At 51.0% G+C, this 27284-nt stretch overlaps 1 protein-coding gene across 1 annotated transcript; it reads left to right on the top strand.

Moving 5' to 3' along the window:
- Positions 1-5201: 5201 nt before the first annotated feature.
- On the top strand, positions 5202-26475 carry LMNB2 (lamin B2). Its single transcript, XM_038772917.1, has 12 exons — positions 5202-5429; positions 12098-12234; positions 14759-14915; positions 15266-15391; positions 16128-16298; positions 16508-16633; positions 17646-17866; positions 18293-18575; positions 19129-19236; positions 24186-24305; positions 25509-25616; positions 25793-26475. Exons 1-12 carry the CDS (start codon positions 5223-5225, stop codon positions 25832-25834), a joined length of 1806 nt encoding a protein of 601 aa, XP_038628845.1. The 5' UTR covers positions 5202-5222; the 3' UTR covers positions 25835-26475.
- Positions 26476-27284: the final 809 nt, after the last annotated feature.

Here is a 27284-nt window from a genome sequence, read left to right on the forward strand (position 1 = left end):
AATTACAGATATGGACACAAGTGCTGTGGGGCTGGGAGGAAGAGAAAAGGGAGCAAATCAGGGTGACGCAGAAGGGAGTGGGAGATGAGGAAAAAAGCGGGGCTTTGTCTGGGAAGGCCTCTTGGAGCAGATGAGCCTAGACTGTGAGCCCACTGTTGGGTAGCAACCGTCTCTATATGTTGCCAACTTGGACTTCCCAAGCGCTTAGTACAGTGCTCTGCACACAGTAAGCGCTCAATAAAGACGATTGATTGATTGATTGAGATGAGGGGTTTACCCTAAGGCTGTTTGAGGCTGGACCCCCAGCCTCACCCCCAGGACTCTAACAAGACCCAAGGACTTCTAAGCAGCGTGGCCCAGTGAAAAGAGCCCGGGCTTGGGAGTCGGAGGTCATGGGTTCTAATCCCGGCTCTGCCACATGTCTGCTGCGTGACCTTGGGCAAGTCACTTAACTTCTCTGAGACTCAGTTACCTCATTGGGAAAATGGGGATGAAGAACTGTGAGCCTCACGTGGGACAACCTGATCACCTTGGATCCCCCCCCAATCAATCGTATTTATTGAGCGCTTACTGTGTGCAGAGCACTGTACTAAGCGCTTGCACTGTACTATAATAATAATAATAATAATGATGGCATTTGTTAAGCGCTTACTATGTGCAAAGCACTGTTCTAAGCGCTGGGGAGGATACAAGGTGATCAGGTTGTCCCACGTGGGGCTCACAGTCTTAATCCCCATTTTCCAGATGAGGTAACTGAGGCCCAGAGAAGTGAAGTGACTTGCCCAAAGTCACACAGCTGACAAGTGGCGGAGCCGGGATTTGAACCCATGACCTCTGACTCCAAAGCCCGGGCTCTTTCCACTGAGCCACGCTGCTTCTCTTAAGAAGCTGCTTCTCTACTAAGCGCTTAGAACAGTGCTTCACACACAGAAAGCGCTTAACAAACACCATCATCATCATCATCATCATCAAGCAGGGATGGCAAGACCTTAATTCAGGGATTTTCGAACTGTTTGCCCCTGCTGTCCTGCTTACTCTCTCTCCCTTAAAATCTCTGCCCCCTTCTACTCCCCATTTTCACAATAATAAAGTGGCATCTCCTGGGCACTATTTCCCTGGATTTCAAATCTGGTACCCGCACTTTTCTGCCCCTAAAATGGAAAACGGCTATATGCGGCCTTTCGGAAGAGCACGGGTCAGGTAGCCGTCCCCGGCCCTGCCGATGGCTGGTTTTTCGATTCTGCTCGTTACGTGATTTCCCTTGGCTTCAGTCTGCCTATCTGGAAAGTGGGGAGAGTAATACTAATGATAATCATTCGTTCAATCGTATTTAGCGAGCGCTGACTGTGTGCAGAGCACTGGACTAAGCGCTTGGGCAGTCCAAGTTGGCAACATATAGAGACGGTCCCTATTCATTCATTCAATCGTCTTTAATGAGCGCTGACTGTGTGCAGAGCACTGGACTAAGCGCTTGGGAAGTCCAAGCTGGCAACACATAGAGACGGTCCCTATTCATTCATTCAATCGTCTTTATTGAGCGCTGACTGTGTGCAGAGCACTGTACTAAGCGCTTGGGAAGTCCAAGTTGGCAACATATAGAGACGGTCCCTAGTCATTCATTCAATCGTCTTTATTGAGCGCTTACTTGTGCAGAGCACTGTACTAAGCGCTTGGGAAGTCCAAGTTGGCAACATATAGAGACGGTCCCTATTCATTCATTCAATCGTCTTTATTGAGCGCTTACTTGTGCAGAGCACTGTACTAAGCGCTTGGGAAGTCCAAGTTGGCAACATATAGAGACAGTCCCTATTCATTCATTCATTCAATTGTATTCATTGAGCGCTTACTGTGTGCAGAGCACTGTACTAAGCGCTTGGGAAGTACAAGTTGGCAACATATAGAGACAGTCCCTATTCATTCATTCATTCAATTGTATTTATTGAGCGCTTACTGTGTGCAGAGCACTGTACTAAGCGCTTGGGAAGTACAAGTTGGCAACATCTAGAGACGGTCCCTACCCAACAGTGGGCTCACAGGCTAGAGGGGGGAGACAGAGAACAAAACATATTACCAAAATAAAATAGAATAGATAAGTACAAGTAAAATAAATACATAAATAGGGTAATAAATACGTACAAACATATATACATATATCGGTGGAAAGTGCCCGGGCTTTGGAGTCAGAGGCCATGGGTGCGAATCCCGACTCCACCAACTATCAGCTGTGGGACTTTGGGCCAGTCACTTCACTTCTCTGGGCCTCAGTTCCCTCATCTGGAAAACAGAAGCAGCGTGGCTCAGTGGAAAGAGCCTGGGCTTTGGAGTCCGAGGTCAGGGGTTCAAATCCCGGCTCCGCCACTTGTCAGCTGGGTGACTTTGGGCAAGTCACTTCACTTCTCTGTGCCTCAGTTCCCTCATCTGGAAAACAGAAGCAGCGTGGCTTAGTGGAAAGGGCCCGGGTTTTGGAGTCAGAGGTCAGGGGTTCAAATCCCGGCTCCGCCACTTGTCAGCTGGGTGACTTTGGGCAAGTCACTTCACTTCTCTGGGCCTCAGTTACCCCATCTGGAAAATGGGGATGAAGACTGGGAGCCCCCCGTGGGACAACCTGATCACCTTGGAACCTCCCCAGCGCTTAGAACAGCGCTTTGCACATAGTAAGTGCTTAGCAAATGCTGCTCAAGGTCTCCGAGAAGGAAGAGGTGACCACCCGCGAGGTATGGCCCACCCAACAGTGGGCTCACAGAGAAGCAGCATGGCTCAGTGGGAAGAGCCCGGGCTTTGGAGTCCGAGGTCATGGGTTCGAATCCCGGCCCCGCCACTTAGCTGTGGGACTTTGGGCCAGTCACTTCACTTCTCTGGGCCTCAGTTACCCCATCTGGAAAATGGGGATGAAGACTGGGAGCCCCCCGGGGGGCAAGCTGATCACCTTGTAACCTCCCCAGCGCTTAGAACAGGGCTTCTAAGCATCATTCAAGTGCTTAGTCCAGTGCTCTGCACACAGTAAGCGCTCAATAAATACGATTGATTGATCATCACCATCATCATAACGGGGGTGAAGCCTGTGAGCCCCCCCACTCCCCAGCGCTTAGAACAGTGCTTGGCGCGTAGTAAGTGCTTACCAAATGCCATCATCATCATCACACAGTAAGCGCTCAAGGAATACGCGCTTAGTCCAGTGCTCTGCACACGGGAAGCGCTCAATAAATACGATTGATTGATTGATCATCACCATCATCAAAACGGGGGTGAAGACCATGAGCCCCTCCTGCTCCCCAGCGCTTAGAACAGTGCTTGGCGCCTAGTAAGCGCTTACCAAACGCCATCATCATCGTCACACAGTAAGCGCTCAAGAAATACGTGCTTAGTCCAGTGCTCTGCACACAGTATGTGCTCAATAAATACGATTGACCATCACCATAATCAAAACGGGGGTGAAGACCATGAGTCCCTCCTGCTCCCCAGCGCTTAGAACAGTGCTTGGTGCATAGTAAGTGCTTACTAAATGCCATCATTGTCGTTACACAGTAAGCGCTCAAGAAATATGCGCTTAGTCCAGTGCTCTGCACACGGGAAGTGCTCAATAAATACGATTGATTGATCATCACCATCATCAAAATGGGGGTGAAGACCATGAGCCCCCCCTGCTCCCCAGCGCTTAAAACAGTGCTTGGCGCATAGTAAGTGCTTAATAAACGCCATCATTGTCGTCACACAGTAAGCGCTCAAGAAATATGCGCTTAGTCCAGTGCTCTGCACACAGTAAGCGCTCAATACGATTGATTGATCATCACCATCATCAAAACGGGGGTGAAGACCATGAGCCCCCCGCTGCTCCCCAGCGCTTAGAACAGTGCTTGGCGTGTAGTCAGCGCTTACCAAATGCCATCATCATCGTTACACAGTAAGCACTCAAGAAATACGCGCTTAGTCCAGTGTTCTGCACACAGTAAGCGCTCAATAAATATGATTGATCATCACCATAATCAAAACAGGGGTGAAGACCATGAGCCCCCCCTGCTCCCCAGGGTTTAGAACCGTGCTTGGCGCCTAGTAAGTGCTTACTAAACACCATCATCGTCGTTACACAGTAAGCACTCAAGGAATACGCACTTAGTCCAGTGCTCTGCACACCGTAAGCGCTCAATAAATACGATTGATCATCACCATAATCAAAACGGGGGTGAAGACCATGAGCCCCCCCCCCCCCCGCTCCCCAGCGCTTAGAACAGTGCTTGGTGCGTAGTAAGTGCTTACTAAACACCATCATCGTCGTCACACAGTAAGCTCTCAAGAAATACACGCTTAGTCCAGTGCTCTGCGCACGGGAGGCGCTCAGTAAATACGGTTGATTGAGCATCACCATCATCAAAACGGGGGTGAAGACCATGAGCCCCCCCTGCTCCCCAGCGCTTAGAACAGTGCTTGGCGCCTAGTAAGCGCTTACCAAATGCCACCATCACCGTCACACAGTAAGCGCTCAAGGAATACGCGCTTAGTCCAGTGCTCTGCGCACGGGAGGCGCTCAATAAATACGATTGATTGATCATCACCATCATCAAAACGGGGGTGAAGCCTGGGAGCCCCCCCGCTGCTCCCCAGCGCTTAGAACAGTGCTTGGCGCCTAGTAAGTGCTTAATAAATGCCATCATCATCATTGTCACACAGTAAGCGCTTAGTCTAGTGCTCTGCACACGGGAGGCGCTCAGTAAATACGACCGATTGATTGACTGACTGAATGAATGAATGAATGAGCGCGCGCCACGCTGAGGCGAGGGGGGGAGGGGGCGCGCGCCACGCTGAGGCGGGAGGGGGAGGGGGCGCGCGCCACGCTGAGAGGGGAGGGGGAGGGGGCGCGCGCCACGCTGAGGCGGGAGGGGGAGGGGGCGCGCGCCACGCTGAGGCGGGAGGGGGAGGGGGCGCGCGCCACGCTGAGGCGAGAGGGGGAGGGGGCGCGCGCCACGCTGAGGCGGGAGGGGGAGGGGGCGCGCGCCACGCTGAGGCGAGAGGGGGAGGGGCGCGCGCCATTTTGTGGCTCGTGCGGCCCGCGCGGCGGGACTCCGTGTCCCAGGCTGCCTTGCGGCGCGCGCGGCGGCCGGGCCAAGGGAGGCGGAGGGGGGGGGGGGGGCGGCAGGTTGGTGATTGGGGGGCGGCGGCGGCCATTTTGGCGGTTTGCTCTCCCGCCCGATTGAATGAGGCGGGAGGCATCGCGCTCCGGCTCGGTCATGGCCACCCCGCCGTCCGGCCGCCCCGCCGGCGGGCCCGGCACCCCGCTCTCCCCGACGCGCATCTCCCGGCTGCAGGAGAAGGAGGAGCTGCGCCAGCTGAACGACCGGCTGGCCCACTACATCGACCGGGTTCGCTCGCTGGAGCTGGAGAATGACCGGCTGCTCCTCAAGGTCTCCGAGAAGGAGGAGGTGACCACCCGCGAGGTATGGCCCCCCTCGGCGAGGGGGGAAGGCCCCTGCGCCCAGAGGAAAGGAGGAGGGGCGGAGGAGAAGCAGCCGTTTACATTAATCAATCAATCAATCGTATTGATTGAGCGCTTACTGTGTGCAGAGCACTGGGCTAAGCGCTTGGGAAGTCCCTCCCCAACAGCGGGCTCACAGTCTAAAAGGGGGAGACGGACAACAAAACCAAACATCCTCACAAAATAAAAGAAATAGATATGTGCAAGTAAGATAGTAATAACATTAATGCACGTGTTATTCTGGTGAACAGAACCAAAGCTGACGGCGCCTAAATGCTAGTCAAGCTAGAAGCTCGACTTTCAGAGGCTCCGATCCGAGATCCATCAATCGATCGTATTGATTGAGCGCTTACTGTGTGCAGAGCACTGGGCTAAGCGCCTGGGAAGGACAAGTCGGAGATGAGAAGGGCAGGAAGAGAGGCAGGGGTGCCGTCGCCCTGCCCGTGGTTCGGAGCTCCGAACCTCATTCATTCCTATTTATTGAGCGCCTACAGTGTAAGGAGCACTGGACTAAGCGCTTGGGAAGGCCAAGTCGGCAACATCGAGACACGGTCCCTACCCAACAGCGGGCTCACAGCCTAGAACTTCCAACAGAAGGGCCCGGGACCGTCAATCAATCAATCGTATTTATTGAGCGCTTACCGTGTGCAGAGCACTGTGCTAAGCGCTTGGGAAGTCCAAGTTGGCAGCATAGAGAGACGGTCCCTACCCGACAGTGGGCTCACGGTCTAGAAGGGGGAGACAGAGAACAAAACCAAACAGGTTAACAAAATAAAATAAATAGAATAGATATGTACAAGTAAAATAAATAAATCAGTAGAGTAATAAATATGTACAAACATATAAACGGGTGCTGTGGGGAAGGGAAGGAGGTAAGACGGGGGGGGAGGGATGAGGAGGGGGAGAGGAAACGTTTCGCCCGTCGCCGTTTCACCGAAGCCGAGACAATGAACTGAACCATGTATATGTGGTTGTACGTATTGATTACTCTATTTTACTTGTACATATTTACTTATTTTATTTTGGTAATTTGTTTTGTTCTCTGCCCCCCCCCCCCCCCCCTTCTAGACTGTGAGCCCGCTGTTGGGTAGGGACCGTCTCTAGATGTTGCCAACTTGGACTTCCCAAGCGCTTAGCACAGTGCTCCGCACACAGTAAGCGCTCAATAAATACGATTGAGTGAATCAATGAATGAACCATGGGCAGGGCGACGGCACCCCTGACTCTATTTCTGCCCTTCTCATCTCGGATCGGAGCCTCTGAAAGTCGAGCTTCTACCTCGACTAGTATTTAGGAGTCATCAGCTTTGGCTTTGTTCACCAGAATAACGTGTGTTGAGCGTTTACTAGGTGCCAAGCACTGTTCTAAACGCTGGGGTAGGTACGAGGTAATCAGGTTGTCCCACGTGGAGAAGCAGCGTGGCTCAGCGGAGGGAGCCCGGGCTTGGGAGTCAGAGGTCATGGGTTCAAATCCCGACCCCGCCAAGTGTCAGCTGTGTGACTTTGGGCAAGTCACTTCACTTTTCTGTGCCTCGGTTACCTCGTGTAAAATGGGGATGAAGACTGTGAGCCCCCCCGTGGGACAACCTGATCACCTTGTAACCTCCCTAGCGCTTAGAACAGTGCTTTGCACATAGTAAGCGCCTAATAAATGCCATTAAAAAATGTGGAGCTCTCAGGCTTCATCCCCATTTTACAGATGAGGTTACTGAGGCACAGAGAAGTAAAGTGACACGCCCAAAGTCACACGGTTGAATGAATGAATGACAAGCGGCAGAGCGGGAATTGGAACCCCCGGCCTCTGACTCCCAAGCCCGTGCTATTTCCACTAAGCCACGCTGCTTCTCGTAAGAGTGAGGAGGGCAGTAAAACTATGTGCTTGTTAGAAAGCATGAGTTTTGGGAAAAAAATATGCAACTTCAGAGTAAACCTCTCTAGGAAACGGGCGCTGTGATTTTGTCATTTTAGTTGTGCCCGTGGGCAGTCTCCTTTGCTTCAGTTTCCACTGTTCTTGTGTGCAGTTCGCGTTTCCAAAGTGTATTTTACCATTTAGAAAGCTGTCTTGGAAGAAATGCAGAACGTGTTCCGAGGCAAGGAGCTTGTTTTGTGAGGGAGGGCGGTCTGTGCGGAGGTGCAGGTTCAAAAGAGAAATGGTTCTTCTGATAAAGAAGCAGTTTGTAAGTTGAGAAAGACCGGCTTGTTAGGAATTGTCTTTGTCAAAAAAGAGGGAAGTGCCCAGTTGATTGCTTTGCATTGTGCCGAAAGCTCTCTTCCAGTCCTCCTTGAACATCAGTCTCGATGTTTAGGGATGTATCATCCAACCCTCCTAATATTTTCCCCTTCACATCCCTAACTTTCCTTCTGGTCTGACCCAATCTGGCTCCATCATTCCAGCAACCCATATAGCATTTATGCAGGTGTTTTTATGGAGGGGATTAGGGTCATTTCTGTATTAAAAAACATATTTCTCTTATTTTATATGTGTAGAGCAAATACTATATCTCCCCACTTAAATGGTAAGCTCCATGAGGGCAGTGCCCATTTAAAAAAATTTTTTAGTGCTATCTACGGGCTTACTTATGGACCAGGAACCGTACTTTGGGCTGGAGTAGATAGAAGCTAATCAGGTTCGATGGTTGCTGTCTCACATGGGGCTCACAGGTTTGATCCCATTTTACAGATGGCATACCTGAGGCACAGAGAGGTTAATTGACTTGCCCCAGGTCACATAGACAAGTGGTGGAGGCCCGTGTTCCATCCACTAGGCCACACTACTTCATCTTTCTGCGGCTATTTTCGTTCCAACTCCCCAAAAGACCTAATTCTTAGTAAGAGCTGATCTTTGACTGGTTTAGTTCAATACTAAGGAATTTAGATTCTAGCTGCCTGAGATTGCTTGTGAAAGGGACTGTCAGAGAATTTACTTGTTGCAACCCGCCTCAACAGCATCATTCATTCATTTCCTTAACCCTTTAGTTTGTTTTTTTTAAAAAGAGTATTAGATAGCTTAACTTCATATTCCAACCAGTCTTAGCTTGCTAAAGCTAAGCTTACCTAACATTTAGGTATGATTGAAGCTTGAGTTGGGACAGAGTGGGAATCAGAGAAGCAGCGTAGCTCAGCAGAAAGAGCCCGGGCTTTGGAGTCAGAGGTCGTGGGTTCAAATGCCGGCTCTGCCACTTGTCAGCTGTGTGACTTTGGGCAAGTTACTTAACTTCTCTGGGCTTCAGTTACCTCATCTGTAAAATGGGGATTAAGACCGTGAGCTCCCCCCCCCCCCCCCGTGGGGCAACCTGATCACCTTGTAACCTCCCCAGCGCTTAGAACAGTGCTTTGCACAGAGTAAGCGCTTAATAAATGCCATTTTAAAAAATCAAGTAGTTTTGACGATCTACCAACCTGCCAACAAAGTTACTAGTGGTGGGGAGCATCAGAGAAGTGAAAATTTAGAGGCGATTATTTTTCTAGTCTCCAACAAAATTATGACACTCACACCCCCACCCCCGCACCCAATTTCTGCGTCTTTGCGTGAATATTTTAACAGGATGAATCAATCAAATTAGTCAGTGGTATTTACTGAGCACTCACTCTGCTCAGTGCACTATACTAAACGTTTGGGAGAGTAGAGCATATCAGAGTTGATATACACGTTCCCTGACCACAAGGAGCTTGCAGTCTAGAGGGAGAGGCAGACGTTAAAATAAATGACGGGTACAAGTGCCGTGGGACTGAGGGTGGGGTGAATAAAGGGCATAAATCCCAGTGCAAGGGCGACACCGACGGGAGAGGGAGTCGGGACCTATCCCAGTCTTCCGATTGTTCGAAACTCGTCTACGTAGGGAACCTCAGAAAAGTGTGATACGTGCCAAAATGCTCTGAGTTTTTTCTGCTGATCTGGGAATGTGTTCTGGCACACCCGTAACACTTGGTGATGGAGCAGAGAAGGTAGCTCTTAAGAAGTATCTAAGTCATCTCATGTGGTCGGTCTTGCTGGCATACATCCGTAATGCCTGGTTCTGGAACGACCGTAGAAAGCAAAGCCTCAAATGCAAGGGACTCTTTAAGTCTTACAGTTAGAACAGATACCCAGTGAGGAACAAAAGGAAATTGACCACAGTGACATTCTAGATTTGACCGCATCCTGGGGCAAATCTCGATATAATCTCTAGATGGAGCTTTTTTGGGTATTTGAGTACAAACTCGTTTTTCAAAGGGGAAAAAGTGGTTAGTGGGGATTCCTCACATCACTAGGCCTGGCTGAGATCCATCTTTGCAGCAGGGAAGCGGTGTGGTCTAGTGGATAGAGCCCGGGTCTGAGAGTCGGAGGACCCGAGTTCTGGTCCTGGCTCTGTCACTTGCCTGCTGTGGTACCTTGGGCAAGTCACTTATCTTCTCTGTGCTTCGGATTCCGCATCTGTAGAGTGGGGAGTCAATCAATCAATCAATCAATCAATCGTATTTATTGAGCGCTTACTATGTGCAGAGCACTGTACTAAGCGCTTGGGAAGTACAAATTGGCATCACATAGAGACAGTCCCTACCCGATAGTGGGCTCACAGTCTAAAAGGGGGAGACAGAGAACAGAACCAAACATACCAACAAAATAAGAGTCAGTACCTCTTCTCCCTCCTACCTAGACTGTCAGCCCCATGTGGGCAGGGACTGGATCTGGCCGGATCTCGTATCGACCCCGGCGCTTAGTACGGTACTTGGCGCATAGTAAACGCTTAACGAATACCATCATCATCCCCATATTTCCGTCAGACCCTTCCTGGAGTGGAAGAGAGATGGCATTTTCTGTTCACTTCCTGGGAGTATTGGGTACCCTCTCTTATCCTTCCTCAAATATTTTGATGCTTAACACCTTTAAAAAGCTTTGAATTCTGTGGAAGAAAACTCCCTTCGAACCCATTTGATTTCCAAATGTAACCCTTTTCTGGGGCACAAACAGGAGGAGATATTTCCATTGGGGGTAAAGATGACCTTTTGCCTGTAGTGCGTGACCTTGGTTTCCTGAATCTCAGTGTTTTCAAATCACTAAACTCTCTTTATATTGTATATGGTGATATATGGTGCACTAGGTCATTCCCGACGGCCCCGGCCCTTTAATTCTCACCTTTAGTTTGGGCATAGAGAAAGTTTTTCTCTTTCTTTTGAGGCGATTGTGAAGCAGCATATTCCTCCTGAAGCGAGGCTAATTTATCCCCACAGATTGCAGTGGGGTACATGTGTGAGATTTTACTAGTGTTAGAGAGCGAAAAGACAGAAAATGAGAAGTTTGTGTGCATGCAGCAAAACATTTACACTTCTTATAGTGATGGCAAGTGACTGAGTGTTACATACAACCTCTTCCTCACCCCATAGATCAAATGGATCCAGGCACAGTCCTGTGAGAGGTGTTGCCCAGCTTGAATTGACCAGGTTTTCCTGGTGCTAGGGAAGAGAGGATGGTAGGGGTATATGGTGTTCACTGCCAGTTGTCCTACTCAGAATGGCTCTTTTCAAATGGGCCTGATAACTACAACGGGGTTAAGGTCAGTGGTGGTTTTATCTGATCTGTTTCCCAGGACTTACAGCAAACAGTCTGTTGGTCCATTCTGTTCTTCCCAGTCCTTTGTAGTGCCCAGGAAGAGCTGGAATTCCCAGGTGTTCAAGAGGGAAATGTGTGCGGAAGGAAGTTCCTGGAGGTCAGGGCATCTAGCCATGCCTAGCAAATTATTCAGAGTTTTGCTGCTTGCTGGTCATACCAATAGGCTCTATCTCGAAGGTGTGGGTTATGGATCATTTTGCACTGAGAACTGATCATTTAATCACATTACGGCCCCGTTTCCTTATCTCCACTGTATCCTATGTAGCACCAGAAGCTTGTGAACTAAAAAAGACGGCATCTATTTGGAAGTCCATTCAGCAAGGGACCTCTAAATGAATCTCAATAAAATCTGCAGGCACAATAATAATAATAATAATGGTATTTGTTAAGCGCTTACTATGTGCAAAGCACAGTTCTAAGCGCTGGGGAGGTTACAAAGTAATGAATGCCCAGTATACCGCCGTTGGGTTTTGAGTGTGTGGGAGGTTTTCGGTTGCCTACTTAATCTCTCGAGAGGGGAGGGAGGAATGTAGAACAACTCTTTTGGGCCGGCCGGCAACCAGGCTGGTGTCCTGGGAAAGGTTTGTGATTCCAGGTCTTTGACAGCGGGGAGAGAGAGGGAGATTGGTGAGGTATCATTGAGAAGCAGTGTGGCTGGTGGAAAGAGTACGGCCGTGGGAGTTAGAGGTCATGGGTTCTAATGCCGACTCCGCCACTTGTCTGCTGTGTGACTTTGGGCATGTCAGTTCACTTCTCTGGGCCTCCGTTACCTCATCTGTAAAATGGAGATTGACAGTGAGCCCCACGCGGGACAACCTAATCACCTTGTATCCCCCACAGTGCTTCGCACATAGTAAGCACTTAACAAATACCATTATTATTATTATTAGTAGTAGTAGTGTAGTAGTAGTAGTAGTAGTATTAATAAGCTATTTCCTGCTCCCGGCATAGCGTGGCGGTCTCTGACTCATGTCGGCTGAAGTGTGTCCAAGTCATTGTTTACGAGGTCTTCAGTTTGTTTGATTTCTTTCCTCAATGTAGGTGAGTGGAATCAAGACCCTCTATGAGTCCGAGTTGGCAGATGCCCGGCGAGTCCTCGACGAAACTGCCAGGGAGAGAGCCAGGCTGCAGATTGAAATAGGCAAATTAAGAGCGGAGCTCGAAGAGGTCAATAAAAAGTAAGTGGTTTAAACTTGGTGTGATGTACGCCTAATTAACAGTGAACCTTCAGGCCCTACTTTCTCCCTGAAAGGAATCATCCGGTGTGCTTGGCTCTGAGGCTTGATGGGAGTTGGCGTTCTAGTAGAACGTGTTTCCCTTTCTCGTCCCAGCTCTCTGTGAAGAATTAAGCTACGTCCTGGTTTGTGACTTACTTGGCCTAACACTTCCGGGGGCCCTGAAGTTTCTTGTTTGGCCCGGCTCTCTGTAGCTGAAGGGAGTTCAGGGTTCATGGGTTTCATTTAGGGCAGCAGACTAGACACCCAGCTCTGAGTCAGGCAGGGTTGTAGAGTGATGGGTAGTATGGGCAGGAAGGTTGGTTTTCAGTTACAGAGTTAGGCCCAGGGTCGGGACCTCCTCTCCTGGCCTCGTCCTGCAGCTAGTCCTTGGATCCCAGCCAGGTCAAATTGGGCCCCTGGGTCTGTGAGTTGGCAGCATCTGTAGGTTTTGGGTGGCCCTTGCAAGTCTAGAAACATAGACGATCTCCCCCCCCCCCCCCCCCCCGCCCCCGGCTCCCCACCCCTCCTGCCAGCAAACACCTCCAGTTGGGGAACCGGATTCTCCCCAGTTTTGTTGCAGCGTACAGCTGCCCCGGGAGTTCGGGTTTTGGAGTCACCAGTCTTGGGCTGCCATTTTTGCTCTTCCTCAAGCTTCCTGCCTGACGGCATCACAACCCCGGGTTGCTTTTGTTCTGCTTTTCCCGTTCCATTCTGGTCGCAGGAGTGGGGAGCGGAGCTGCTCCTGGATCTAGCTTTGCTGGGCAGAAACCTTCCTACCGACCTGCCTTGGGTCCTTTTGGGCACCTAGCTGGTCTCACCTGTTGAGGCAGAGATGGTTCACTAGACCACGTCTCCCAGATTAGTGAATATAAAAAAGCACCTGTGCTCATTAGACCAGTCCAGATTTTTGGACCCATCTGCACTCACTTTCAAGTGACCTAGCTAGCCCCCAGTGTTATTTCTCCCCATAAAGACCAGGCCAGAGGAATACCTCGGCTCTTACTCTATCTTTGGGAATTCTGGAGTTGATGAGGCTTGAAAGTCTGAAGTCTGCTGCCCAACCACCTGTCCCCATCCCACCGGGAAGTCTTGAAAGAGTGGCTCTGTTTCAGTCAACCAGTGGTTTCTGTTGAAAAGTTACTGCATTCAGATTACTGTGCTAAGCACTTAGGAGAGTACAGTAGAGTGGTTAGACACAGTCCTTGCCCTCAAGGCGCTGCTTGGAGCAGTTCCTTTAGACGGGCAAAGCGTAAAAGGATCTGACACTGACCGCAAAAGCTGCTGCCATACTAGCCTCGGCTTGTCCATCCCAGCAACGATCATATTGCTTGTTAAACTTGTCTGCAAAGCATCTCGTGGTACTCTAGTGGTCTTTGTTCTTCAATGGAAGGAGTTCTTGATGTCCTGCTCAAAACTGCGGAGATCAAGGTCATGCCTGAAGAGAGATGAACTGGAAGAAGGAAGTAGACAGATGAAGCCCTCTTTTTTTTCCCCTCTCATCGTTACTGTTATCATTCTTATTAGTGTAACACGCACTGCAGCGAAACTATCTGGGGAAAGCCAAGTTAATTTTCAAAGTGAAGTCATCCTGGCAACAAGTATGTGTTGGGTGCCTCCAACTGTGAAATTCTGTCAGAGAAGCAGCTCGGTGTGGACTTTACATACGTGACCCAGAATTTTCCATAGACTGGAAGAACAGCTATCTTTTCTTACCTCTTGAGCTTGCCATTTGATTCTTTTTTAGGTTCCTTGATCTTGAACAAAGCAGTCATAACAACTTAAGCGTTCTTTCTCTTATGAACACTTAGTGCCTGGCCTTCAGCCATTCAAAATTCAGAGGAAGTTGTATTGGGGTGTTTTGTTTTTTGTGTGTGTGTGTGTGTGGGGGGGGGATGTTGTTAGTTTTTTGGGTTTTTTTGGTCCTTGTTGACATTTTGAGCAAGAAAACCCAGGACTGGGTGTCTGGCAGGGTCACTGTGGCCTGAAACCCAGACGTGACTTAGGCACTGCAGGAGCATCTGCCGATTGCGCTTCTCCGGACCAATCTGGCCAGCCAACACAGTCGGGGCTCACCATTGCAACCGCAGATTGCCATCCCCAGTGCCTGCGGTACGGTTGTTCGTGCCGGTGGTGGAGTCCGGTTCGCCTCTCCTTGCCCACGCACGCCGTGGACTATCGTTTGTGCTTCACCAGCTCCAACAGAGTGACTTGTGCCTATGTAGTCTCTTCCAGAGAACTCCCATCTCTTGCCATTTGGGCAGTTAATTCTCCTCACCCTTCGGAGAGGAGGTTGTGCCCTTCCTCCTGGGATGGGGGAAGCGACCCCCCTCCCCACTTCCCCTTTCCAAATCAACCTTTAGGGCTCTGGGGACATCTAGTGACCCTGAACAAGCACGATACCTTGGGGGGGGCTCTAGCTTGGTTTAAAGTGGAGCACCTCTTCCTCCGACCACCTCCCCTAACGGCCAGACTCCCTGAATTCCAGCTGCAAGAAGAAAGACGGGGAACTGTCCGTAGCCCAAGGTCGCGTGAAGGACCTAGAGTCCCTGTTCCACCGGAGCGAGGCTGAGCTCACCGCCGCTCTCAGTGACAAACGCAACCTGGAAAACGACGTGGCTGAGCTGCGGGCTCAGCTTGCTAAGGTACTCGCCGGGGATCCGGGGCTGGTGTCAGCGCCGTCCATTCACCCTTGAGGTCGGAGCGTTTATGCCCCTTGACCTGGCGTAAAGTTGAAGAAAGAAAGGAAGCCAAATCGTGTGTGTGTGTGTATCCGTAGCTCTCATCTAGGTGTCTAAATTGACCTATCCCAGGATAACAATCTGGGCAAATTGAGGGATAAAAACCACCGCCCAAATTCCGGGAGGTCGGCCCTCTTGCTCCCAGGACCCAGACGTGCAGCCTACTGTCCCAAGGGAGCATATGGTATTGGGCGGTAGAGGGGTTGGTTTGAGCCCCTAGGAATTGCATGGTTTTCCTCTAAAATATCCATCAGGCAGAAGATGGGCACGCGGTGGCTAAGAAGCAGCTGGAAAAGGAGACGCTGATGCGGGTGGACCTGGAGAATCGTTGCCAGAGCTTACAAGAAGAGCTGGATTTCCGGAAGAACATATTTGAGGAGGTACTGGAGGCCAGGGTTTCTGTAGGCCCCGGCATTCTCATGCAGAGGAAACCCCTTCTGCCGGCAAGGGGGACGTCTCACCCGGACGTTGCTGGAGCCGGGGTACCGTGACCGCCAGGCCTGTCGTGGTGTCATGGTTAGGAAGGTGCCAGGTGCTATTCCTGGTGACCGCACTCCAGAAACCCAGGGCCCGCGGCCCCTCATCTGCCTTGGCCGGCCTCCTCAGTAGCTGGCGCCTGGCTGCCGCTCCTGGAGCTGCTGTCCTCCAGAGCGTCCCACCCCCACCCCCGGGGCCCAGCACGGAAACCCCAGGGCAGGAGACCTGGCCAGGGGTCCTAGCCAAAGTTAAAGGGCAGAAGTGGTGTGGGCAGCAGGCTCCCAGTGTCAGTGGATTGGAGAGGGAGGCCTGCCTGAGGTTTCTCACCGTACCCTGCTGCTGCTGCTGCTGCGAAATTGCCCCCGAGTAAGACTCCCGGGCAGTCCTCCCCAGCGGTCAGTGGCTGGCGGTTTGAGGGCTCGCGGTGACTCCCTCTCCTTCTAAACCTCCTTCTCGTGGCTTTTGCGTGAGCAGAAAGTCCTAGAAACGGAAGCCTCCTGCCTTCCAGTCTTTGACTTGAGCTCCCTGAGAACCAGAAGTCCTAGAAACGGAAGCCTCCTGCCTTCCAGACTTTGACTTTGACTGAGAACCAAGCACCCTCTTATTTACAGTGTGGCGGGTCTGCTCCTCTCTCCCCAGGAGGTGCGGGAGACCAGGAAACGGCACGAGCGCCGCTTGGTTGAGGTCGATTCTAGTCGTCAGCAGGAATATGAATTCAAAATGTCCCAGGCCCTGGAGGATCTCCGCAACCAACACGATGAGCAAGTTAAGCTCTACAAGATAGAGCTGGAGCAGACCTATCAGGCTAAGGTACTGAGCCCCGCGGGCCGTGCTTCCGGCCCTCGCCAGAGGGCTTGCCGAGTCCTCAGCCCGGTGAGGATGTGGATGATGGCGGGAGGCTGGGGGTTGTCGCCCTTCTCTGGTCTTGGCGAGCAGAGTTGGCAGCGGAGCGAGGGAATGCAGGTCGAGTGGGGTCCGTCCTGCCTCTCACGGTCCTGCCCTCTGCTGCTCTCTTCCAGCTGGAGAATGCCAAACTCTCCTCTGACCAATACGACAAAGCTGCCAGTGCAGCCCGGGAAGAACTGAAGGAAGCTCGCGTGAGGATGGAATCTCTCAGCTATCAGCTTTCTAGCCTACAGAAACAGGTGCACCAGGTTTTCGAATGTTTTGGACCTAAAGGAGGTTTCTCAGGGTCTTGGTCTCTGAAAGAATTCTTTGTTAGTCAAGTCTCCACCTTCCCCTGGCCATCCTGCAGAACGGACACTCTTGTACCCCAGATTCCATTCCTAATACCCTGTGTGGTTTCTCAGCAGGCTTTGCTGCTGGCTTGCTGTGCTCCTACGCCCTTAGGCCTCCCGTAAAAACAGGCGTAGAACTGTACTTCCCAGACATTTCCCCTCTCCCCTCCTCCAGCTAAACCTCTGCTCCATTTCCTCCCCGGCACTCGACCTGAGGAGCAACAGCATAGCACTCCCTCGGACCACAGAGCAACCCGTGCATTCTGCACCCCGGGGAACTGCCCATGTGCTGCCTTAAAGCCATTCTCCGGGAAGGGGAGGGAAATTTTCCAAGTCAGTGGCATAGTTGGTCTCCCCGAGTGGTCGGTGAAAGGGTCTGAAGCTAGGCAGTGCCCCGTGCCTCCCCCCCGACCCGATGATCCCTCTTATATGGAGAGCTTGGTACAGTAGAATCCTCTAGGGATGTAGGATGGTTGGCGGGGGCCGCAGCAGGAAGTCTGTCGAGCGGGAGCGGGGCTTTGCTTAGGCTTTCTTCCCCTCTCCCATCGGGCCATCTCTGCCCAAGTCTTGCAGAGTGTCTGAATGGTTCTTGCCACTTGAACCTGAGGCTGATGACTAAGGATGCCATCCCATTCATTCATTCAGCCATATTTATTAAGCTTACTGTGTGCAGAGCACTGTACTGAGCGCTTGGGAGAGTACAGTACAGCGATAAAGAGTGACAGTCCCTGCCCACAACAAGCTCACGGTCTAGAGCGGAGGAGACAGGGTCGGTCATCCCCAGAAGGAGAAATCCTATTGGTACTCGGATCTTTCTTTCCATTCTTTGCTTGCTGGAGGGCGGGGGGAGGGTTTCCGTTTCAGAGGCAGGTGTCTGGGGCAGAGAATTAGAATTCATCACATCTGCCGGGGTCCACAGGCGAGCGCGGCAGAAGATCGCATCCGGGAGTTGGAGGAAATGTTGGCCGGGGAGCGGGACAAGTTCCGGAAGTTGCTGGACTCCAAGGAGAGGGAGATGACCGAAATGCGGGACCAGATGCAGCTGCAGCTTGCCGAGTACCAGGAACTCCTCGACGTCAAGCTGGCCCTGGACATGGAGATCAGCGCTTATCGGAAACTCCTCGAGGGAGAGGAGGAGAGGTAGGTGAAGCTGGGGGAGAGACTGGTCGGGAGAAGGCGTACCGGCCCCGTGAAGGCGGGGACCATGCCTGCCGGATTATGTAAGTGCCGCATCTCAGCTCGGCGCAGTGCTCGTTCTGCAAGGCTGTAAACGGTGATGGAGGGAGGGAGGGAAGGAGGAAGGAAAAAGTGGGAGGTCCAGAGGAGAAGTGGAAGGAAAGGGAGGGATTTGGCCGCTGCGGCCGACTGAGATTTAGTTTCTTTCCTGCGGATTTAATACAATCGGGGCACGTTTCTCCAGCGGGAAACGGGCAGCTCTGGGACTCTCTTACCGTGACTCCTCTCCCAGAATAGCAGTGGGGCCGGGGAGTAGCACGACTCCCCCGTCCGGGCTCCCGGCTCCCTCCTGTCCCGCGATCACGGCAGACCCCGTCCTCTCGTTCCCAGGCTGAAGCTGTCTCCGAGCCCGTCGTCCCGTGTGACCGTCTCCCGCGCTACCTCCAGCAGCAGCAGCAGCAGCACGTCTGCCATTCGCTCTTCTCGCAGCAAGAGAAAGCGCGTCGAGATGGAAGAGCACCTGGGCAGCGGCACCAGCGGCATCGGCACGGGCAGCAGCGCCAGCAGCAGTAGTTTCCAGATGTCCCAGCAAGCGTCGGCCACCGGCAGCATCAGCATTGAGGAAGTAGACCTGGAGGGGAAGTTTGTCCAGTTGAAGAACAACTCTGAAAAGGTAAAACCGGCTCCGTTGGAGCTCTCCGGTGGCAGAGGTCATTGAGATGATGGGCGCTGCTTCCTCCTTAGCGGGTGGGACCGGAGAGGGGCAGGGCTGGGGCTGTCATTATCTGGCGGGTGAGTCGGGCATTGGCTACACCCAGCGGCCGAGCCTAGCCCACTAGCCTCCACCCGGGGCCCAGCTGCTGCTCTCAGGTAGCCGGGGGTGACGATGCCATACGTGGCAACCTCGGCTACTACCGCGTCTCCGGTGTACGTCACCTCCGTCTCACCGGGCTCCCCTGACCTTGGCCTGGCTCGGCGGCGTAAAAATCTTGCCGGTGCCTGGCCCGGCGGAGCAGAATGGGGGTAATCTAGAGATGATTTGGCCCTCCTGGAAAGAGCAAGCCGCGTCGGAGGGTTTTGCCGGCCCCAGACGGAAGCCCTTTAATCCGCCTCGGTGTAACTGAGATAAGCCGAGAAATGGGACCATCCCGGAGGTCTTCAGTGAGAGCTGTTACACGGGCCTGGCCCTTCGGTTGAATAACTTGGGAGTGGTGTGTTTTCTCGAGGATCAATCTCTGGGGAACTGGAGACTGAAGAGGCAGATCGGAGAAGGAGAAGAAATCGCCTACAAGTTTACTCCTAAATATGTTCTACGGGCCGGACAGACCGTCTCGGTAGGTCGGGGGAGAGAATTGCTGGGCGGGGTGCCGGCTGTCGTTTAAATGGCTTAGGGGGCCCGGTGAGGATTGGCCTCGGTCCTCAATCACGGGATCGTCTGGTGCTCATTCGTTCAGTCGTATTTATTGAGCGCTTACGGTGTGCAGAGCACTGTGCTAAGCGCTTGGGAAGTACAAGTTGGCAACGTATAGAGACGGTCCCTACCCAACGGCGGCAGTGCCCCCTGGTGGCAGTCCCGAATGGGCACGGGCCGACTGCCGGTCTGCCCCGAAGAGCCCAGCCCTGGGGGGGTCAGGGGATCTGGGTTCTAATCCCAGCTCTGCTTTGCGACCTTGGACAAGTCACTTCATTCAGTCGTATTTATTGAGCGCTTACTGTGTGCAGAGCGCTGTACTAAGCGCTTGGGAAGTCCAAGTCGGCAACATATAGAGATGGTCCCTACCCAACAGCGGGCTCACAGTCTAGAAGGGGGAGACAGACAACAAAACAAAACAGATTAACAAAATAAAATGAGTAGAATAGTAAATATGTACAAGTAAAATAGAGTAATAAATCTCTACAAACATATATACACCAAGGGGTGGGGGTATCAATCTTCTTTTCTTACAGTACCCCAAGGATCCCAGGGAAACCTGGAGAAGCAGCGTGGCTCAGTGGCAATATATATAATATAATTATATAATATTATTATTATTATTATCTACAAAACAGGGATTCAGTACCTGTTCTCCCTCCTACTTCGACTGCGAGCCCCATGCCGGGCCTGACGATCTTATATCGACCCCAGAACTTTAGTACAGTACTTGGCACAGAGGAAGCACTTAGCAAATACTGTTGTTATTTTCATCATCGTCATTATTACTACTACTACTAATAATGATGATGGTGGCATTTATTAAGCGCTTACTACGTGCAAAGCACTGTTCTAAGCACTGGGTAGGGTACAAGGCAATCAACTTGTCCCCCGGGGGGCTCACAGTCTTAATCCCCGTTTTACAGACGAGGGAAGTGAAGTGACTTGCCCAAAGTCACACAGCTGACAAGTGGCAGAGCCAGGATTTGAACCCATGACCTCTGACTCCAAAGCCCGGGCTCTTTCCACTGAGCCACGCTGCTTCCCTCAGTTATTATTGAGAGGGGATGGTGGAGAAAACAGGAATGCGATACAGGTGAACACCACAACTGTAAAATTGGGATTTAGACTGTGAACGCTTTGTGGGACAGGGCCTGTGTCCAACCCGACTATCTTGTATCTGCCCCAGGGCCTAGTACAGCGCCTGGCACATAGTAAGCGCTTTACTATGAGGCCGAGAAAGTCGGTGGCATTTGTTGAGCACTTAACGTGTGCAGAGTACTGTGCCAAGTCATTGGGAGATACGTTCCCTGCCCACAACGAGCTTGGAGTCTAGAGGCCCAAGGAGGTCTTTCTGAAAATCGGACTTGTCCATGGGGACTATCGCTCTGGGGTGGGTGGGGGTTGTGATGGGAAAATCTCTCACTTCTTAGGAGGCAGGTTCTGTTTTAGCACCAGGGGAGCCAAAGCTTTTTCCCCTGTGTGGGCTCACTGAGGTCCCGGATGCATCGACAGCGACAGTTTGGATCTTGTAATACAAGGGGTGGAGAAGTTCCAGTTATCCGTAGAATCAAGTCAGTAGTTGTTAACCTGAGCGCCTGGTGGTAGGTGATACAGGCGTCCTTACCAAATAGGGAAGTGTAGCGTCATGCAGCGTGAGGGATGCAGTGGAGGTTTGCAAAAAACGTGTGCTCCAAAAGCGGGCTTCAAGCAGAATCAAAGGATCGCTCTGCAATCCTGATATCATTAGCATTACACAATGAACCAATTACAATATTGCTACCATTGTCTAGTAAACAAGACACTGTAAATTGTAAACTGGTTCCCAGTGGTGTGCTGATAGCCAGGGAGACGTTAGACGATGCCGAGTGCTTGAAACAAACTTTCTGGTTTTCCACATCCTTCTTCATAGCTGAATTGTACTTTCTAAGCGCTTAGTCCAGTGCTCTGCACGCAGTAAGCACTTAATAAATATGACTGACTGAATGAATCTGGTATGACCGCAAGCCTAGTAGCCTTTCTTTTTTTCAGAACCATCTTGTGCCATCGAAATGATGATTGTCCCACGATTCTTTCGATTAATATGGGATTTGCAGGAAGGCAGATAGCATGTTTAAGCAGAATGCCAGTATCTGGGCACTGATTGGATATTTTGGCTGAACCCAGGTAGGGCCTGTCCCCTTCTCCAGTTTTAATACCCAGAAATCCTGGAACTTGAGTCAATCGATGGCACTTATTGAGAGCACAGCCCTATACAAAGTGCTTGGAAGAGTACAATACAAAGTTGGCAGACATGTTCTCTGCCCTACAATGAGCCCATGTCTCTCCCATCCTAAAAAAAAAAAATCCTCCCTTGACCCCACAACTCGCTCCAGTTATTAACCCTTCTTCCTCCCCAAGCTCCTTGAGAGTTGTCTACACCTGCTATCTCCACATCCTCGCCTCCAGTTCTCTCCTTGACCCCCTCCAGTCTGCCCGCCCCCCCCAGCCCTTTCACTCCATGGAAACTGCAAGTGACCATCCCAAATCTGATGGCCTCTATTTCATCTAATCGTCCTTTACCCCATAGCTGCTTTTGACACTGTGGACCACCCCCTTGAAATATTAGCCAACTGTGGCTTCACTGACACCATCCTTTCCTGGCTCTCCTCATATCTAACTGCTCCTTCCCAGTCTCTTGCGGGCTCCTTCTATCTCCCATACCCTAACTGTGGGAGTCCCTCAAGGCTCAGTTTTGGGCCCCCTTCTATTCTCCATCTACACCCACTCCCTTGGAGAATCCATTTGCCCCCTACCATCTTTATGTGGATGATTCCCAAATCTTCCGGTCCCCTTCTTTGCGGTCTTGCATTTCCCCCTGCCTTCAGGACACCTCTAACTGGAAGGCCCGCCAACACCTCAAACTAAACATGTCAAAACGTAACTCTTCATCATCCCACCCATACCCCGTCCTCCCCGTTTTTCCCATCTCCGTAGATAATACCACTATCCTCCCTGTCTCACAAGTCCATAACCTTGGTATTGTCCTCCACTCATCTCTCTCATTCAACCCACCTATTTGTCACCAAAACCCGTAGGTTCTACCTTTGCAACATTGCTAAAATCCACCCCTTCCTTTCCATCCGAACTGCTACTATGCTGATCCGAAGCGCTTAGCCTATCTCGCCGTGACTATGGCATCTGTCTACTTGCTGACCTCCCTGCCTCCAGTTGCTGCCCAGATCATTTTTCTACAAAACTGTTCAGTTCCCATCTCCCCATTCCCCAAGAACCTTCAGTGGTTTCCCATCCACCTCCACATCAAAAAGAAACTCCTTACCATAGGCTTTAAATCACCTTGCCCCGGCCAACTTTACCTCCCTGATTTCCTACTGTACTTTGTGCCACTCATCCCGTGCCCAAGTCCTTCCTCTGGCCTAGAACTTTCTCCCTCTCCCGCATCCCATCACTCTCCCCACCTTCAAAACCTAATTGAGGTCACATCTTGTCCAAGAGGTGTGTGTGTCCCTGAGCACTCTTCTACTCTCTTGGGTTGATGCAAATTTGTCAGGTTGACCCAGTCCTGTCCCACGTGGGGCTCACAGTCGAAATTGGAGGGAGGAGGATTTAATCCCCATCTGACAGATGAGGTGACCCAGGCACAGAGAAGTCAAGTGACTTGCCCAAGGTCCTCTGACTCCTAGGCTGGGGCTCTTCCTGCTAGACCATGTGGCTTCCCTGATTAAAACCATCTTTTTCCTGCCCCCTACTTTCTGCATCGCCTATTCCAGTTGAATCCGTGCCCTTCCTATCCTCCACCCCACAGCACTTACGTCCATATCTGTAATTTACTTATTAATGTCCATCGCCCCTTCTAGGCCGTAAACTCCTCGTGGGCAGGGAATGTGTCTACCAACTTTTGTATTGTACCTCTTCCAAGTGCTTAGTACAGCGCTCTGCCCACAGTAACTGCTTAATAAATACCATTGATTCATTGAGTGCTTACTGGGGGCAGAGTGTTACTCTGAGCAGTTGGGAAAATACAGTCCCAACGGAGTTGGAAAGCACGATCCCTGCCCCCAAAGGAGCTTGGTCAGCTGGGTTCTTCAGCAAGCACTCGAATATCAATGTATGTCCTCAGTTCATTTATTCATGATAATTATTATTATCAAGCTCCGAGTCACTTCTGATTCATAGCGACTCTAAGTATATATTTTCTCCAGAATGTCCTGTCTTCTGATATAATCTGTGACTACGCTAGCGGTTCTTACATTATTATGGGGATAAAGACTGTGAGTCCCATGTGGGACAACCTGATCACCTTGCATCTTCCCCAGCACTTAGAACAGTGCTTTGCACATAGTAAGTGCTTAACAAATGCCATCATTATTATTATGACAGGGGGATACAGCCATTAAAATAGACTAGAGATAGGAATAGTCGAGTGTAAGAATATTTACATAAGTCAAGATGGAGCTAGTTTGGCTAACAGCATGTAAGCATAGAGGGATTTGTCTCGCCTCAGGTGAAGAAGTTTGAAATGAAACTGTTTGAGCTGCCTTCACCCCCATACCTGACTCCTCGCAGGCCTCTGACAAGACCTGAGATTTCCTAGTTAGGGTAGGGGAGACCCCAAAATAATGGTTTTCTGGCCTCTTAGCTCTTGGAAGCCTTTTCCTTCCCAGGCGCCATTCCCCCTACCCGCTTTTTGGCCCCGTGTTGACAGTCAAAAGGTGGCACCTCCACTGGGAGTTGAGTTGGCTCTATAGGGACCTGAGAAATTGGGGGTAATTTCAAGGAGGAGCCCTTCCGAGGCTTTTGGGCATCGAGGAGGACTGGAAAAAAAAAATCGCTCAATAGGTTTGTCGGTTTTGTGTATGTGCTTTATCTCAGATCTGGGCCGCGGAGGCAGGGGTGGTTCACAGTCCACCATCCGTCTTGGTGTGGAAGAACCAGGGCAGCTGGGGCACTGGAGGAAATATCCGGACATACCTCGTCAATGCGGATGGAGAGGTACTACTGCTGTTGTCAGAGGGTTCGGGGCCTTCTGCTTTGGGATCGCACCCATTTCCTCTTGGGTTGCTTGTGTTAAGATCCTTCTCCCGCCTGCCGTTATTACACCTGGGTGAGATAGTGGCTCGATGGAGGTGGGGTCAGGGGGACGAGAGAGATCTCACTGGAGGCTCTCCCTCTCTCTCTTGTCCTCCCCCACTGCCCTGGAAAGTAGCAGGAGATTCATTCATTCATTCATTCAATCGCATTTATTGAGCGCTTACTGTGTGCAGAGCGCTGTACTAAGAGCTTGGGAAGTACAAGTTGGCAACATATAGAGACGGTCCCTACCCAGCCACGGGCTCACAGTCTAGAAGGGGGAGACAGACAACAAAACAAAACAGATTAACAAATAAACTAAATAGAATAGTCAATATGTACAAGTAAAATAGGGCCAGGCAACTAGCGAAGAAATCTGGACCGCTAGCGGAAGTGAAGAAATAGCCTAGTAACTACAGCCCTAGTGAATCAGGTTCTAATCTCGGCTCCGCCACCTCATAATAATGATGGCGTTTATTAAGCGCTTACTATGTCCGAAGCACTGTTCTAAGCGCTGGGGAGGTTACAGGGTCATCAGGTTGTCCCACCGGGGGGGCTCACAGTCCTCATCCCCATCTTACAGACGAGGCAACTGAGGTCCAGAGAAGTTGAGGCTTGACCAAAGTCACACAGCTGACAGTAGGAGATGGCAGTGGTAATGCAAAGCAGCAGCCTCGGGTGTCCTCTGCAAGATTGCAACTCTCCCCACCCATAGCAGGTCCTCTTCGGGGGCCTTACAGAATTCAGCAACATCCCTCCCATGCCCCCCCAAGTACACACCTGAAAAGTGGTTGTTTCCAAGGAGAAGGGAGAGGGGTAGATCAATTTACACCTATTCTTGACCTCTTTCAGTAGCAAGCAAATGACCTGAATTAGGAACTCACTGGCTTCTTGTTTGACCTGCCAGTAGCCTAATGAAGCCATCAGAAACTTCTCTCTTTCCCGACCTGTTTCACTAGCAATTTCCAGGAGGTCTTGGAAATTCTAAGGAAAATGAGACCCAGCCAGGAGGCTAGACGGTCCTTTGCCAGTTTGAGAATGGGACAGGTGGTAACGGTTTGGGACCCCAGGGCCGGGTGCCTGCCTGGCTTCTGTTTCAACGTTTCTTCCATTTGTCCCGCCTAGGAAGTTGCGGTGCGAAGCGTGACCCAGTCGGTGGTGGTGCGGGAGAATGAGGAGGAGGAGGAGGAGGACGAAGTGGAGTTTGGCGAAGAAGACCTTTTCCATCAACAGGTAAGCGGTTGGGAAAAAGCGACCAGGAGGCTTCGGGTTGTTTCTCGCCGGACCTCCGGCTCACGTCAGCCCTCTCCGCGTCCCTCCCAACCCGGTGGCGTCCCCAGGGCCCCATCAAAGCTCCCAGCCCGGTTCCAACTCCGGACACTGACTCTGCCTTCTGCGTTCTCTTCCAGGGAGACCCCCAGGCAACCTCCCGTGGCTGTGCGGTGATGTGAGCCCCGCCCGGTCATTACTAATCTTTCTTTATCCTGCTACGTTTTTTGTTTTTTGTTTTTTTTTTACATTTTTTTCCTCTTCTCCAGAACCACTGAAAACCTATTTTTATATCATTGGATCTCTTTACTCCATGGTACATTTTTAGAAAAGAGTTTTAAACAAGCAAAACTGCCAGCAATTTTGGATGGATCTAATTTTTTTTTTCTTCCTTTTTTTTTATGGTCCCTTCAATAATACTGTTGGACTACTGGCCTCCCCCTGCCAGCTTACTCTCCCCCCACCCCCTGTATGAACCTTCAGATTAATTTGAAACCTGTAGTAAGGTGAATCTGCGGCTCGAGTGGAGCAGGGTCAGCCGGCGTTGAAGTCCCTCTTGCCAGGGACCCAAGCACCGGTCTCCGGTGAGCGCAGAGTGGGGAGGAAGGAGGGTGGAGGGGCGTGATTTTAACAAATTGGCTTTTGCTCCCATTTCTCCACTTGAAAGAGGGAACAAAACTGCTCGTGAATTGAATAGCATTTTTTAGCTTTTTCTACTAAACTGGGAATTGAGGCTAGTGGTGAATCTGCCGCTGACATTACGCACCAGAAGCGGATTACCTGAGAGCTTGGGGGAATAGATTTTGAAGCGAGTAGTTTTCAGTTGCAGGGGGTGGGAGGGAGATTGGGGTGGGGGGTGGGATGTAGGAAGGAATCGAAAAGTTTGGCCTAGCATTTATTGAAATCAGCCCTGTGTCCGATAAGGTGTCGTCGACTGATGAACGGGGTAATGGAGTTGGCAGCAAAATTCTCCCCCCTCCTCCCCGCCTTCTAAGGCGTGGATTTCTTAAACCCTACCCTTAAGGCATCCCCAAATGGGTAAACCTGGAGTCCTTGCGGGGATGTCTTCTGTGGCTTTTAGATCTTGTTTTCTTATACCTATTTTCACGGGGAACATATAATCTAGGTGGGCAGTGTAGTGGCTTTAACCGATAGCTTTGCTGCAGTGCAAACAGGGTGGGAACGGAATTTTTTTCTTTTTTCAAAGCCACTCAGTCCTGAGCCTCCTTGTCATTAAACTCAAAGGGAAAAGCCCAAAGGGCAGGCTTTGTGCATTCGGAGTATTGCTACAGTGTTAGCAACACAGTGTTTTAGAGGGGGGTGTTTCGGGGTATGTTGAAACATTTCTGACCCCCCATTAGGGGAAAAGTAGTTTTGAAGAAAAATAATCCATTGGTGTTTTAGATAATACTCAATTCTTTCCTTGGAGTATGAACCTTTTTAAAGTTTTTATTCCCCACCCTGTTGGAATCAAGGGGCCGAGTGTGTAGTGAAAACGTACCTATCTTTGTCAATTATATATGCATATCTATCGCTATATATGTATCTATCTTGCTGAAATCGTTTCTCAGACAAACCTGCAAATACCAATTAACCAGGTCTAAATTAATGGTTGAAAACCATGCAGTCCAC

Source organism: Tachyglossus aculeatus, chromosome X1 (assembly GCF_015852505.1).
Source record: "Tachyglossus aculeatus isolate mTacAcu1 chromosome X1, mTacAcu1.pri, whole genome shotgun sequence".
In the NCBI taxonomy this organism is placed as follows: domain Eukaryota; kingdom Metazoa; phylum Chordata; class Mammalia; order Monotremata; family Tachyglossidae; genus Tachyglossus; species Tachyglossus aculeatus.